The sequence below is a fragment of the Amphibalanus amphitrite genome, unplaced genomic scaffold, assembly GCF_019059575.1.
Source record: "Amphibalanus amphitrite isolate SeventyFive unplaced genomic scaffold, NRLGWU_Aamphi_draft 000372F_arrow, whole genome shotgun sequence".
NCBI classification, from domain to species: Eukaryota; Metazoa; Arthropoda; class Thecostraca; order Balanomorpha; family Balanidae; genus Amphibalanus; species Amphibalanus amphitrite.
The window spans coordinates 544,654-559,712 of NW_024881866.1; the positions used below are offsets into that span (position 1 = coordinate 544,654).

At 49.3% G+C, this 15,059-nt stretch overlaps 1 protein-coding gene across 1 annotated transcript in view; it reads left to right on the forward strand.

The window, feature by feature from the left end:
• The first annotated feature begins 305 nt into the window (after positions 1-305).
• LOC122389796 overlaps positions 306-15,059 on the forward strand; it is a 34,189-nt gene continuing 19,435 nt past the window's right edge. The window contains exons 1-2 of the mRNA XM_043382194.1: positions 306-737; positions 3,526-3,636. Coding sequence (XP_043238129.1) covers positions 644-737; positions 3,526-3,636 — 205 coding nt within the window. The 5' untranslated portion in view covers positions 306-643. The remainder of the gene's footprint in view (positions 738-3,525; positions 3,637-15,059) is intronic.

A 15,059-nucleotide genomic window follows, 5' to 3' on the forward strand; every position in this document is an offset into this window, starting at 1 on the left:
CACCGGCCGGTCGGCGGGCGTAACATGGTCCTCTTTAAGCCGTTTGAGGAGCACCTAGCAGTTAATAGTTTTCGGAAAAAAATTGCATCATTGGACTCAAAAAAGAATATCACGCCACATGAGCCATGAGCCCGTATACTTTTCCACAACTTTCCCGTATACTTTTCCACAAATTCGTTTTTTAACAACCCTGCTGGCCCTGTCGGAGGCGTCACGCCGTTAAATTGCTCCCCAGTGTCGGGGGCGTCACGCCGTTAAATTGCTCCCCAGTGTCGGAGGTGTCACGCCGTTAAATTGCTCCCCAGTGTCGGAGGTGTCACGCCGCCGCCGTGCCGCCGCTGAGTGACACCCGTGACCCGGTTCGGGGCGCGCGGACGGACGGGTTGATTGCTCTGCCTCCGCTCCCCGCCCCTAGAGTGGGCGCCGGAGACGGACTCGGTTACTGAGGCCTGTCGCAGTGCTGAGGGACCCACCAGTCGGAGACGGGCTCCCCGAGCGGCGAAACCACGCCACACTGCCCGGAAAACAGCGCAGCCACGACCACACCAGAAAACAACCGACGACCAGACTGTCAAAAACCAACAACATTGTCAGCATAGGTTACATAGCCAGCTTTTCAGAGCCTTAAAGGTGACCTTGCGTAATGTCTACTAGCACAGATCATTGGGTTCCAGCAAGAAAGATGTCGAATATGGCTCGAGCTTGTCTTGTTGGGGCGCTTCTTACAACAGCGAGAGGTAAGCCGGACCACAGTGCTCAACTCTGAACCGTCCTGTGACCTGGTACCGTAAACGGGGGTGACTTTGCCTTGTTGGGTGACTTTGCCATGCTTCTCAAAAATGCTTTTGGGTGATCTCTAGTGATATTTTACGAAAAATGTAATAATTTTTAATGCACAAATGAAAGATAATTGATGGGCTTTCCAAAATAACCAACATTGAGGGATAAGTTACCACTAAATACCAACTGGGCTCCATTTTATTGGAGTCATTGAAATGGTCAAATTTGAAGAGGTCCGAACTTTGTATTATCTAACCATGTTCTAGACCAACCGCGATGCTGAAACTTGGTATGGTTGATAATGACAAGGCTGTTAAGTTAGCATATCCAACAAAACTGGTATTTGTCACTTCATTTAGCTAAAATTTTTGGTGGCGATTCTTCCAAGTGAATTGCAGCCCACATGGGGTGACTTTGCCACCATGTTATCGATGCAAAAATGAAATACTTATCCGATGCAATTCAAAATAAGTTTTTAATATAGCATCATTTTGATCTCCAAACTGGTTTTTAGAAAGTACAAGTTTATAAGTTGAAAGTTAGCACAGGAATGCACAGTGGGAGACGGGAGTATAGAAAGGCAAAAATTACAAAAATAAAAAAAAAATGGATGAAGCTGGACCCAACTTTTCAGCACAGCCATGAGCATCTACAACTCCTGAGTTTGCCAGTAAGACTAGCTGAAGAAATATGTATCATTTTATAGATCAAAACGCTGATAACAATTCTGTCGGTCAGTTCCCGCAAGAACGTCCTGTTTCTGCTCCTCTTAATGCCGCTGGAAAAAAGCGGCAAGGTCCTAGAGTACCGATACAATAGTATATTTGCTTATTTATCGATTCTGAACCATTTTCAGTATCTATTTACTATCAAATATCAATTATTCTCAACAAACATAATGCATTATAAAAAGTAAGGTATATCTCCTTTTTTGTACATCGTTTAAGAGCAAAAAACCTCGAATTGCTTTATTTTTTCCTATAAAACAATAAAGGATGGTTGCCCTTCCCCATAAAATGGAACAAAAATGCCTGTAAAGTATTTGTTAGCGTTAAAAAAAAACATTATTTGGCATAGTCTCAAAGTCACCCCTTTTTCAGTTTAACTTTACCACGACTCATTTTCCTTAAAAATTTATATTTTTAGGCAAGATATAAATACGATATTAACAAAACCCAAAGAGCTAATCGTCATCCGTGTTTTAAACATAGAGTCATCCCAATAAGTTAGCAAGTTTAAAAAATACAAGCGTCTAAAGTTGAAAACATGGCAAAGTCACCCCCGTTTACGGTACATCATTCGGCAATGGGTGTTAATGCCGTAAGCGCATCCCCTTTTGTACCAGCTCAATTTGGTATTTCAAGCAAAAGCTGTAGTTAAGAGTCCGTCGAAACAAAATCAGAGCCACTGGAAATTGATGCTTGAACTACGTTCATACTTAATTTAAGTACTGCTCATCATGTCTATTTCAGAATGGACTGCCCAGGTAACATCTGCAGTTAGATGCCATTGCTGATCAGACCGCCATGTCTCTGGCGCTGTCTCTGGACAGGGTTTCCGTAATGTCTCGGTCGTCGTTGGCTGTTTCCGTAATGTCTCAGTCGTCATTGGCTGTTTCCGTAATGTCTCAGTCGTCGTTGGCTGTTTCCGTAATGTCTCAGTCGTCATTGGCTGTTTCCGTAATGTCTCTGACGCTGACGCTGTCTCTGGACAGGGTTTCCGTAATGTCTCGGTCGTCGCTGGCTGTTTCCGTAATGTCTCAGTCGTCGCTGGCTGTTTCCGTAATGTCTCAGTCGTCGTTGGCTGTTTCCGTAATGTCTCTGACGCTGTCTCTGGACAGGGTTTCCGTAATGTCTCGGTCGTCGCTGGCTGTTTCCGTAATGTCTCAGTCGTCGTTGGCTGTTTCCGTAATGTCTCGGTCGTCGCTGGCTGTTTCCGTAATGTCTCTGACGCTGTCTCTGGACAGGGTTTCCGTAATGTCTCGGTCGTCGTTGGCTGTTTCCGTAATGTCTCGGTCGTCGCTGGCTGTTTCCGTAATGTCTCAGTCGTCGTTGGCTGTTTCCGTAATGTCTCTGACGCTGTCTCTGGACAGGGTTTCCGTAATGTCTCGGTCGTCGCTGGCTGTTTCCGTAATGTCTCAGTCGTCGTTGGCTGTTTCCGTAATGTCTCGGTCGTCGCTGGCTGTTTCCGTAATGTCTCAGTCGTCGCTGGCTGTTTCCGTAATGTCTCAGTCGTCGTTGGCTGTTTCCGTAATGTCTCTGACGCTGTCTCTGGACAGGGTTTCCGTAATGTCTCGGTCGTCGCTGGCTGTTTCCGTAATGTCTCAGTCGTCGTTGGCTGTTTCCGTAATGTCTCGGTCGTCGCTGGCTGTTTCCGTAATGTCTCAGTCGTCGCTGGCTGTTTCCGTAATGTCTCAGTCGTCGTTGGCTGTTTCCGTAATGTCTCTGACGCTGTCTCTGGACAGGGTTTCCGTAATGTCTCAGTCGTCGTTGGCTGTTTCCGTAATGTCTCAGTCGTCGTTGGCTGTTTCCGTAATGTCTCTGACGCTGACGCTGTCTCTGGACAGGGTTTCCGTAATGTCTCGGTCGTCGTCGGCTGTTTCCGTAATGTCTCAGTCGTCGTTGGCTGTTTCCGTAATGTCTCAGTCGTCGTTGGCTGTTTCCGTAATGTCTCAGTCGTCGTTGGCTGTTTCCGTACTGTCTCTGACGCTGTTTCCGTGCCGCTGCTGCGGGCCTGTGGCTGCAGGGTTTCCGCAGGCGGCGGACCCCGCGGGACGGCAGGCGGCGGACCCCGCGGGACGGCAGACGGCTACCATCACCGCCGGCGCCACTCACTCGCCCGTCGGACCCTTCGTCGGTGAGTGAATGTGGATCAGTCTGCGCCCGGAAACCACCGAAATTCATCAGGTAGTCCGGTCCTAGAAATGCCGTGTTCATGGCAATGTGGACCACCATTTTTTTAAAGCACGCATTAACCTTCCAGGCGGTGGGGGGGCATTTTTTGCCCCCCCCCTTAGTTTTTTCGATATATCTCGAGAACCGCTGCGCTGATCGTCACAAAACTTTCAGTACCCTCCCGTGAATAGCTATTGCACATTGTGACCAAAAATTTATCCAAAGGCTATGATAGGTTGGACGCTAATGACGTCAGAGTGACGTCATTTCTGCCATTTTCGACCCAAAAAAAGTTTCGCGAGAAGAGCTGTCAGGCCTACAGCTTTAGAGATACATAAAAATGTTTCAACATAAAAGATGTAGAATTCAGATGGCTACAAAAATGCTATCTCAGATGTTTGATTTTTTTATTTTGACCCCAAAAAATAAAAAATAGATTTTTTGAATATAATAGCCGAAAAATCCAAAAAGTTTTTTTTTTGAAATTCAAAAAAAAAAAAACGGAAGAAATGTGATAGTCCCTACCACCTTCTATTTACATATTAAATTTGAGATCGATACCTCTTTTTTTTGGCCAAGTTATAGCGAAAAAACTGTTCAAAATTGATGAAGTCAAATTTTCAAACTCAATTTTTAGCAATTCTAGACCTCGTAGCGCAAAACAAAGACAACCATTAGACTCCCCGTGACGAGCTGCATCGAATCAATACCTATTTTATGCAAAAGTATCAACTTTAAAGTTTGACCTTTTTTGACCTGACCTTGACCTGACCTCCACCAGAAAGTGAATTAAACCGTACCTGATGGTCTTATAACCAACACCATTGAGTTGGAAATGAAAAACTGACCATAAAACATGCATCGCACAACCTTAGTAAAGTTGGGTTCATGTGGTGACCCTAGGTGACCTTTGGTGAACTGACCTGTGACCTGACCTGGTATGACCAGTGACCTCTAATAGCAACATATGTACTAGACAACTGACGACCTATCGCTGATTTTCGACAAAATGCGTTTCACTCGGTGTTATAGGCAGCGCTTTCCCTAGAAGCCCCGTGAACGGTGAAACATTCTATCTTTGACCTGACCTGTGACGTCATCGATGACCCTGAGGTCAATGAAGTTTGGTTTCCTTCGACAAATTTGACAGGGCTATCGAACACCGTTTGAATTTTCCGGATCCGTCCAGTAGTTTCAGAGATACGGGGGGAGGGGGGAAATGCCCCCCCCCCCCCACCGCGCGGAAGGTGGCCGGGAGGACCACCGCCTGCCGGGTTAAAAATGCCATATTTCGTGCATGAGGTGCGTTCTACTCTATTAATCCACTGGATAGTCTGCTCGTTGTTCACTTCCCACCACAATCCTGTTTTGCCGCGCCGATCGGAAATCCGATCACGGCATATTGTACCGTGGCGGGACCCGCGGGCCCGCTACTTTTCAACGTTTTTCATTGGATATTGTAGGCCTAATACGTTTTCTAAACATGCAGCCCAATTATTGGCAATTGAACTATATTTTCGGCACGTCCCAGGCTCGCACTGTAGATATATGGGTCTGTTCCAGTCGCACTTCCTAACGCCTCTAAACTCCTCCAAGAGCAAGTTAGAGGAGGTTGGAGCAGGGCCCTCCCTGGCTTTGTAAGGGGCTAGAACTGCCACTGGAACTCCCGTGCCCCCCCCCCCCCCGGATCCGCCAGTGATGCCACACCACGCGAAACACCGCCAACTACCAGCTGCCGCACCATAAACACGTGCCAACAACAGTCTTTTTTTGAAGGTCGACTCCGCTCGCGCAACTTTGACTGACCCTCACTGCTACCATATTGCTTCCATATTATGCTGTGGAAATTGCTTTACTTCACCAAGTGGCTTAAACCCCCTTCAAGGTATATTTTCTCAGTAATTTTTCTGACGTTTTTTTGGGGGGCCAAACAGGCCACTTTGGGCCTGGGAGGGGGCATGGCCCCCGTGGCCCCCCTGGATCCGCCAGTGACTGTAGTCTCGGCTTGCAGTGTTATGGTAATGGGGAAAGTGATATTTCAGACGAGTCAGTGGGGATTTTCGCATAAAAATGAGTAGTACGAACGTTCCTCAAACAATTGAAAGACTTAATTCCCGCAATGACATTACATTTAGAGATTTCTTAAAAATCGCAAGCTGGTTAGCAGGATATTATAGACAGTTTTTCGTGTGAGTAAGCATCACCATGTAAAAAAAAAAAACATTTCGGCATAGTTAGCGTATCACGGGACGAAATTCTCAATTTCTAGCCGTCAAAGGGCGTCATCTATAGGAGCAATGCCCTAACTATAGCTTTTACATATCTGCCGCTAGAGGTGATAAATCCCCGTAGTTGGAATCTAATTAAAGTCAAAAAATATTTATATTAGACGTATATGAAGGTAGCTCAGGACTGATTGTTAACCCGGCAGGCGGTGGGCCTCCCGGCCACCTTCCGCGCGGTGGGGGGGGGGGGACATTTTTTGCCCCCCACCCGCATCTCCGAAACTACTGGACGGATCCGGAAAATTCAAACGGCGTTCGATAGCCCTGTCAAATTTGTACAAAGAAACCAAATGTCACCGAAGACGTCACAGGTCAGGTCAAAGATAAAATGTTTCACCGTTCACGGGTCTTCTAGGGAAAGCGCTATAACACCGCGAGTAAAACCCATTTTGTCGAAAATCAGCGATAGGGCGTCAGTTGTCTAGCACATATGTTGCTATTAGAGGTCACTGGTGATACCAGGTCAAGTTACAGGTCAGGTCACCAAGGGTCACCACATGAACCCAACGTTAGCGTATCACGGGACGGAGTTTCTGGTCAGCCTGGTGGTGTGTCAGGCCTGCATGGCCCGCACACACCGCATGGAGCCCTTCCTCGACCTCTCGCTGCCCGCCGCCGAAGATCAGCCGACCCGGCCCAGGAAGCTGCGCGGTACGGGAGCGGAAGACGAGGACAGCTCGGAGAGTACGTCCTCACACCCAGCAAGGCCACCGGATCCGGGCGGCCCTCCAAACACGCGCTCAAAAAGGAACGAAAGGCGGCGCGGCGCGCAAAGAAACACGGTCCGGCGGCGGCGGAGGCGGACGGTACGGGTCAGGAGCCAGCCCCGGAGCCGGAGAGACAGCCGGCCAGCGACTCCGGACAGGAGCTCGACAAACAGTCGGACGTCGTCCACGCAGAAGGTGATAGTGACGCAGACGAGGAGGATAACGGCGACACGGGCCCGATCATCTTCAGCCTGCTGTCGGAGCTCGACCCGCCGCCGGCCTCGGTCAGCGACACAGCGATAACGGCGACACGGGCCCGATCATCTTCAGCCTGCTGTCGGAGCTCGACCCGCCGCCGGCGACACGGGCCCGATCATCTTCAGCCTGCTGTCGGAGCTCGACCCGCCGCCGGCCTCGGTCAGCGACACAGCGATAACGGCGACACGGGCCCGATCATCTTCAGCCTGCTGTCGGAGCTCGACCCGCCGCCGGCCTCGGTCAGCGGGTAATCGACGGAAGACGAGCTGAACGAGCCGCCCGCCTCAGTCAGTCCGGACCCGCCGGCCGACCTGGCCGCGGAGGAGCTCTCGGAGCGGCTCAGCACGCTGATTGTGGACCGCGCCGGCGCCGCGGCCGCTGCGGACTCGTGTGGGGACGAGCCGGGCCCGCTGACGGTGAACGGCCGGCCGTCGTCACCGGTGGAGGCGGACGCCTCGCCGGCCGGGCGGGTGCCACTGGTCGGGGAGAGTGCTGACAAGGCCCCGAACGGTGCGCCGGAGACGGCGGGAGCGGACCAGGTGGGGGAGAAGCAGAGCTCTGTGCCGGCGGAGAACTGCGGAGAGGCAGTGGAGGCGCGTGAGAACAGTCTGGGCGCTCCGAACGGTCACTGCGGAAGGGCAGCCGAGGAGGCCCCGCGGGAGGGTCAGTCGCCGTCACCCGGTGAGGTGCCGGGCGGTGTGCCGACGGAGGTAGTGGCGAACGGCCAGAGCTCAACGGCAGGGGCGGCGGACGGCGGCGAACTCCAGTCTGCGCCGAACGGCGGGACCTGCGCGCCAACCGCCCCGGCCGAAGGGACGGGGACCGGTGAGGGGGAGGAGTCAGGACCCCTCACCGGCGGCCGATCCCTCGGACGGCCCGCCGCCGCCGCTGAGCCGCTGTGAGTGGCTCAGTCGAGCGCTGACCACCCTGGCGCCGCGCTACCAGGCGGCCGCCGGGGAGTGCAGCCTGCTCACCTGTCTCAATCAGTATACGGCGCCCGAGCTGCTCACCGGCAACAAGCTCGGCTGCGACAAGACAACTGCACCGAGCTGCGCAACAAACGGCTCACGGCTGCGACAAGACAACTGCACCGAGCTGCGCAACAAACGGCTCACGGCGGCTGAAAAAGCAGCTGAGAAGAAACTCGGCACAGTATACAGCAACGCCAGCAAGCAGCTGCTCATCTACAGTCCGCCGCCGGTGCTGACCATCCACCTGAAGCGGTTCGAGGTGTGCAGCTTCAGCCTGCGGAAGGTGAACCGGCACGTGCAGTTCGGCGAGCGGCTCGATCTGGCCCCCTTCTGTTCCTCCATCAGCCAGGACCTGCCTCAGATGCGGGCCGGCCAGCGGCGGGTGCTCTACTCGCTGTTTGGTGTCGTTGAGCACAGCGGTCGACTGACCAGCGGCCACTACACAGCCTACGTGCGCGTGCGCCGCCGTCACGACCAGCTCACCGTCAACCCTGCGCGACTCACCACACTCGTCACCGACGCGTTCGCCGTGGCGTGTGAGCGGGCGAGACAGCGCGCCGAGCAGACCCGACCGGAGACCACGGACGGACCGTCCCCGGTCAGGCCCGCAGAGGAGGGCCGGGAAGACGGGGAGGGCGAGGACCCCGCCGCCGCGCCACAGGAGTCACAGACGGATCAAAAACAGCCCGCCTCGGAGCCCGAGACGGAGCCGGAGCCGCAGCCGGAGGCCGGGCGGTGGTTTTACGTGAGTGACACGCACGTCACAGAGGTGACTCTGGACAAGGTGCTCAAGGCGCAAGCTTACATGCTGTTCTACGAGCGAATTGTGTAAGCGACTGCGGTAGCTTGGGATGGTGCTCTGTGCACGGGGCTGTGACGGCGCGCGAATCGTGTCCCTCAGTCTGACCGAGGTGTGATTTCGGAAAGGTTAAGCAAATCAAACTGTCATTTACACCTTACCATGATCTTCAATTAAAAGTTTGTGTATGTGTTTAGTTCAATAAAAACTTTACCAAGGTTGTGCGATGCATGTTTTATGGCCAATTTTTCATTTCCAACTCAATGGTGTTGGTTATAAGACCATCAGGTACGGTTAAGGTCACTTTCTGGTGGAGGTCAGGTCAAGGTCAGGTCCAAAAAGGTCAAATTTCAAAGTTGTTAGTTTTGCATAAAATGGGTATTGATTCGATGCAACTCGTCACGGGGAGTCTAATGGTGGTCTTTGTTTTGCGCTACGAGGTCTAGAATTGCTCAAAATTGAGCTTGAAAATTTGACGTCATCAATTTTGAACAGTTTTTTCGCTATAACTTGGCCAAAAAAGAGGCATCGATCCCAAATTTGGTATCTAGATAAAAGATGGTAGGGACTTTCACATATATTCCGATTTTTACGAAATACAAAAAAAAACTTTTTGGATTTTTTGGCTATTATATTTAAAAAATCTACTTTTAGATTTTTAGGGGTGAAAATCCAAAAGTTTCAAAAATCCGAGATAATATTTTGTAGCCCTCTTAATTCTACACCTTTTATGTCTGAACTATTTTTCTGTATCTCTAAAGCTGTAGGACTGACAGCTCTTCCCGCGAAACCTTTTTTGGGTCGAAAATGGCAGACATGACGTTACTCTGACGTCATTTGCGGCCAACCTATCATAGCCTTTGGAAAACTTTTTGGTCCCAATGTGCAATAGCTATTCACGGGAGGGTACTGAAAGTTTGGTGACGATCGGCGCAGCGGTTCTGGAGATATATCGAGAAAAAAAAACTAAAGGGGGGGGGGGCAAAAACATGCTCCCCACCGCCTGGAAGGTTAAGCTGTATGTTCATGGCGGGCTGTCATCGATTTATCTCTTATACATGTCTTATCTGATCGATGAAATAATACAGGACTCTGATGTCATTCGGGTGTGTTTCATAATAGCTCTTCCGACTTTGACGAATACTTCGACAGTGCCGTAACAAAATTGGTAGTTCGGGTACAGACTGCAACCAAACTGCAGCCAGTTCTTTTTCAACATACTTATTCCTTAATCAGATGAATGCATATAATAAATTTCTTGGGCGTACGCTATAGGCGTGCGAACGTAGGGGCCGAAAATGCGTGTCTACGACCGACTTCTTTTTAATTTACAAGAAAAGAACTACTGATGAGGGCATGGAACCACCGACATTTCGACTAGCAAACCGAGACTCTAACCACTCGGCTGCGACACACCATGGTGGCCATATACGATTGAAAACACTCAACTCAAGTCTCAATTCTAGCCTCAATGCATGCATTGTCGCGTCGGATGGCTATGACGTCGCACTAGAGATGTCGCTAGTTGGTCGGCCGATTCGTGTAATACACTTGCCGAATACGCGTCCGGGTGACCTTGGGTCGGGTCACCAGGTCAGAAAACACTGGTACCTACAAGGTCAAGGTCAAATTTCATTTTTTTGCACCTGTCCAACTCACAGTTTTGGACTGATTTCCTTCAAACTTTCAAGATGCCTAGCAAGATGCCTACCGCAAGGGGGGTGTTCAAACACCCCCTGCAGTTTTTCGCAGATATCTAAAAAAACGGCGTAGCGGAGCGCCGCCGTTTTTGGCACACCTGTTCGTGCATCTTTTCCGCCTATGTTGTTAAAAATTTCAGACCCAGGTCGCCTTAGGTCAGGTCACCAGGTCACGCCAAGTGACCTCACCTCAGAAAAAATAAGAATGCTCGTCATAGCTACACCGATTGATCGATTGCCTTGAAACTTTCAGCGATTGATAAGAGCAACATTATCTATAAAATGTATATCTCGGAATTTTGATATCGGTGACCTAAGGTCAGGTCAATTTTGCGGCCTCTCCATTATAAGTCAATGGGAGAAAATTGAAAAGCGTCTATTTTGCACGAACGCTATTCTAGACACTCTCAAACATCAAGATGTAGGTAAAATTGACACACTGAACCGGAAAATGGCAACAGTGACCCCTCGTTATGTCCCTGAGGTCATCTCAGGTCACGAACAGAATCTAACAGTTTTTCGCTAATAACTTCTGATAGAGGCGTGCTAGAGCGCTGAAAACGCCTTAGATGTCTAGTGAGTCTCTGAGATGTCTTAGAGTCTCTAGTGACTTCTGATAGGTCTGAACTCTGATACCTCTGGGACCAGCGACATCTGGGACCACTGACCTCTGGGACCAGCGACATCTGGGACCAGCGACATCTGGGACCAGCGACATCTGGGACTGCTGACCTCTGAGATCGCTGACCTCTGGGACCAGCGACATCTGAGAAAGTTGACTTCTGACCTCTGATGCCACTGGCATCTCAGACCCCTGAGTCCTGACTCCTGATACCTACGGCTTCTAGCCTTCTACAGGGTTGAGCAGATAAATTGGGACAAATTTCAACTTCCTCTAAAACGACTATTTTTTTAGTGATAAAGATAATTTTTGAACATAAATATAGGCTAATGAATACGTTTCCATGCTATGCAGGTTGCGTTGTAATTTTGAGTCGGCTGGTCACAGAACGTGGGCTTAAGCAAGCCACTATCAACTTAGTCCGCGCGCACATGCATGCCAATGCTGTATGTAATTATGCTCCATCAAATGGCTGAAAGTAGTGTGTATCGAACAGACGTAAACGTTGGAGGAAGAGATGATGTTGACTCATACTTACATACCTATTGCATTGACACCGGCCGTTCCCCCGGTTTTCCAGGGGGGCTAAAAGGCAAAATTCAGTTAAATCAGAGGATCCTCGCGAAAACAGTGGCGCGAGCTAACAACGAAGGTAGCCGCGCCATGAGAAAGTGATATACCAGCACCTCAAATATGTACTCTTATGCATTGATGCATATCAACCTGTCAACATAGATGTTGAAGCAGCTGTGACGTTAAAAAGAAAAGATTGTTTCCTCTTGAAGGGCTTGGAGAGGCGAGCAAGCACGTGCAGGTCTTTTTCGACGATGGTATCCCCATAACGAAAATATGAACAACCGCAAACACCATGTAACATCGCAACCAGCCCAGAAGACGTGATCTTAGTTCCAAAAAGCATGCAGCAGACATCGGTGATAGCATTCCACTCGATGACATCTGACGGTCACGTGGGGCCCCCTTATTTTACGGACTCGGGACTCGGGAGGGGGTTCACCATTACAGGGTACCTAACCATTATTCCGGCATGCCGGAATAATGGTTCGAGATGGAAGAAGGCAACATCCTGCATGGAGTGATGCTCTTTGAGGAGTCAGCTCCCCGGCATGCAGTAAATTAAATCAGGGTATGGTGTTTGTTTAATTTTTCAAATAAGTTAAAATTTCATTTAATTTTTTTTTCTTTCATTTCTTTCATTTCATTTTTTTCATAACATTTCAAATAAATTTTTTAAACTTACGTGGGTTGAATGAAAAGTTTTGAACCTAACACAGTTACAGGTGACGCAGGTCAATGGAAATTTGGTCACATGTTTTGCCACTATTTGTATGTGTGTATACCACGGACGTATAATTAAACTGGACCCGCAACCACCTCTATTCAGGTGAAGCCGACAAGGCGCCATCTTACGTTGCCAAAACCCGTGCTCTGAAAGGTCATCGAACCATTACAATTGGAATTGCGTCTAAACGGATGATCGGATCGAGATGCTGGTGGTACCGTTCGACGGGTAATGCTTTGAGGCAGGTGATGATGCATGTCACAGGTCATTCGGTGTCACGTGGCGCGTGCCACGTGTCGACAAAGTCGGGAAGGGCAAAAACATTTAAGCGACGCTCCAAATTAAACGGTGCGCGGCACAGGTGCGAAATTCACAGGTCACATGTCCCGGTGTTTGACCATTAACATATGGTATGCTCGGCAGCAGGGGGTGCGGAATGCACGCGTCAGGGGCGAAAAACATGTTTTGAGGATGCATCCTCCGATTCCGGAAAACCTTGACCTAGGCACACCAAATTTGGCACACTGACACTACTGGACGAGCGCTTTAAGGTGTTGTGCAAATAGATGTGCTGGGGTACACGGTGCACGTGCTGTGCACGTGCAAACCTTTTGATGTGGCACTCTGTCACATATACGGGCAGAGCGGGTAGCGCTAGCAAGCTCAAAGTGCCAAATTTACACAGGCCACCCAGAATGCATTCCAGCATAGTTATTGAGCATATCTATCTCCTGGTGGACCCCAAAGGTGCGCTCTGCTCGTGCAAAAAATGATCCGCGCCGGGCGGTGGGGATGCTTGGACACCCCTTGTAGGTTTATGTAAATATCTCGAAAACGGCGTTGTGGAGCGCCGCCGTTTTTAGCACACCCTTTCATGAATCTTTTTCACACATGCTGCATAACTTTCAGACCCAGGTCACTCAAGGTTAGGTCACCAGGTTACGTCCAAGTTGCCTTACGTTAGGAAAAGTTATAATGCCCGTCATAGCTACACATACTGAACAATCGGTCTAAGATGTTGGCGGCGATTACTAAGAGCACCATATAGGTATACGTAGAGTATCTTATCCATAGTAAAGTATCAATTATCCATAGAAAAGTAGCTTATCCATAGTAGGTGTCAACCGCCACAGATGGCGTCGTAACATGTTACGAAGGCACTAAAACTATACCTAACTTCTTAAATGTTAAACTGAATGCTAAATTCGAAATCAGCTCCAAAAACTGTCCTAGAAACATTTAAAACTCGAAAAGGTGAACCAAGGTCATTAAAATCAGTGACCTTGACCTAATTTTCAAGTGACCTTGACACCCACCATATTGCATGTGACCAACATCATATAACATGTTTGAACGCTTGAAACCACGAAAAGACAGCAAACGCGCGGCTAGTGCGCGCCGACGTACGCCGAATCACAATTCCGGCCAAACATGGTCTCGTAATAATAACTTAATATCAGATGCTGATTTACCGCTACTCAGTCAAGTTAGAACCATTTCTTCTTGGCCGCGGTCACCGGTCCAGGCCACCACACAATCGTATTACACCGCGCTTGTTCAATGCTCAGTTCGTATTGTAAAAGCACTGCGGCACAGCATAGATGCAGGCGCTCTGCTACTGCCATCTATGGGTGAAAGATGAAGATAATGGTTATTGCGGTACAGTATCACTACAGGCGCAAACAACGTGCAAACAAAGATGCCTATGCTGCGCTGCGCTACCGGGCGATGGTAGCGTAAATTTGCGTTGCTGGGTAGCTAAAAGTTTTGGAGCCCGAATTTGACAAAAGAAATTGTTTGCCGTTTTAAAGACCGTATCAAACAATCTGCGGTTACTCTCAATTCTTGCTTTGAGATAATTGGTGATTTGTTTATCAAACCGTGGTACTTCCAAGCTATTACCAGCACATTACGAACTTCAGGCGACACCGCTCGTCTATGTTTTGTGTCCTTTGCCTCACGTGAGGGTGATTGGTACCTACTGGAGTAGGCAAAAGTGATATCATCTCCCATTTTCAAATGGATCAGCACCTAAATGGTGAGCCGACCAGGGGGACCGATGAACGTTGTTGTTGTCGTCATCATCGACCATAGGTGGCGGAACGGGGAGGATCTAACCTTGAGTGACCTGGGTCTGAAAGTTATGCAGCATGTGTGAAAAATATTCATGAAAGGGTGTGCTAAAAACGGCGGCGCTCCACAACGCCGTTTTCGAGATATTTACATAAACCTACAAGGGGTGTCCCTGTCCAAGCATCCCCACCGCCCGGCGCGGATAATTTTTTGCACGTGCAGAGCGCACCTTTGGGGTCCACCAGGAGATGGATATGCTCAATAACTATGCGGGAATGCATTCCGGGTGGCCTGTGTAAATTTAGCACTTTGAGCTTGCTAGCGCTACCCGCTCTGCCCGTATATGTGACACAGAGTGTCACATCAAAAGGTTTGTACGTGCACAGCACGTGCACCGTGTACCCCAGCACATCTATTTGCACAACACCTTAAAGCGCTTGTCCAGTAGTGTCAGTGTGCCAAATTTGGTGTGCCTAGGTCAAGGTTTTCCGGAATCGGAGGATGCATCCTCAAAACACAGGGTTGGCATTTTTGCCGGCAAAAACTAGTTTATGCCATTTGCCGGTTCAACCGGTTTTAACCGGCAAAAAGTGGCAAAAACTAGCAAAAACTAAAAACCATCACGATGCAATGCCTAAACATGGATTTGAACAAGAAACATTTTAAGGAG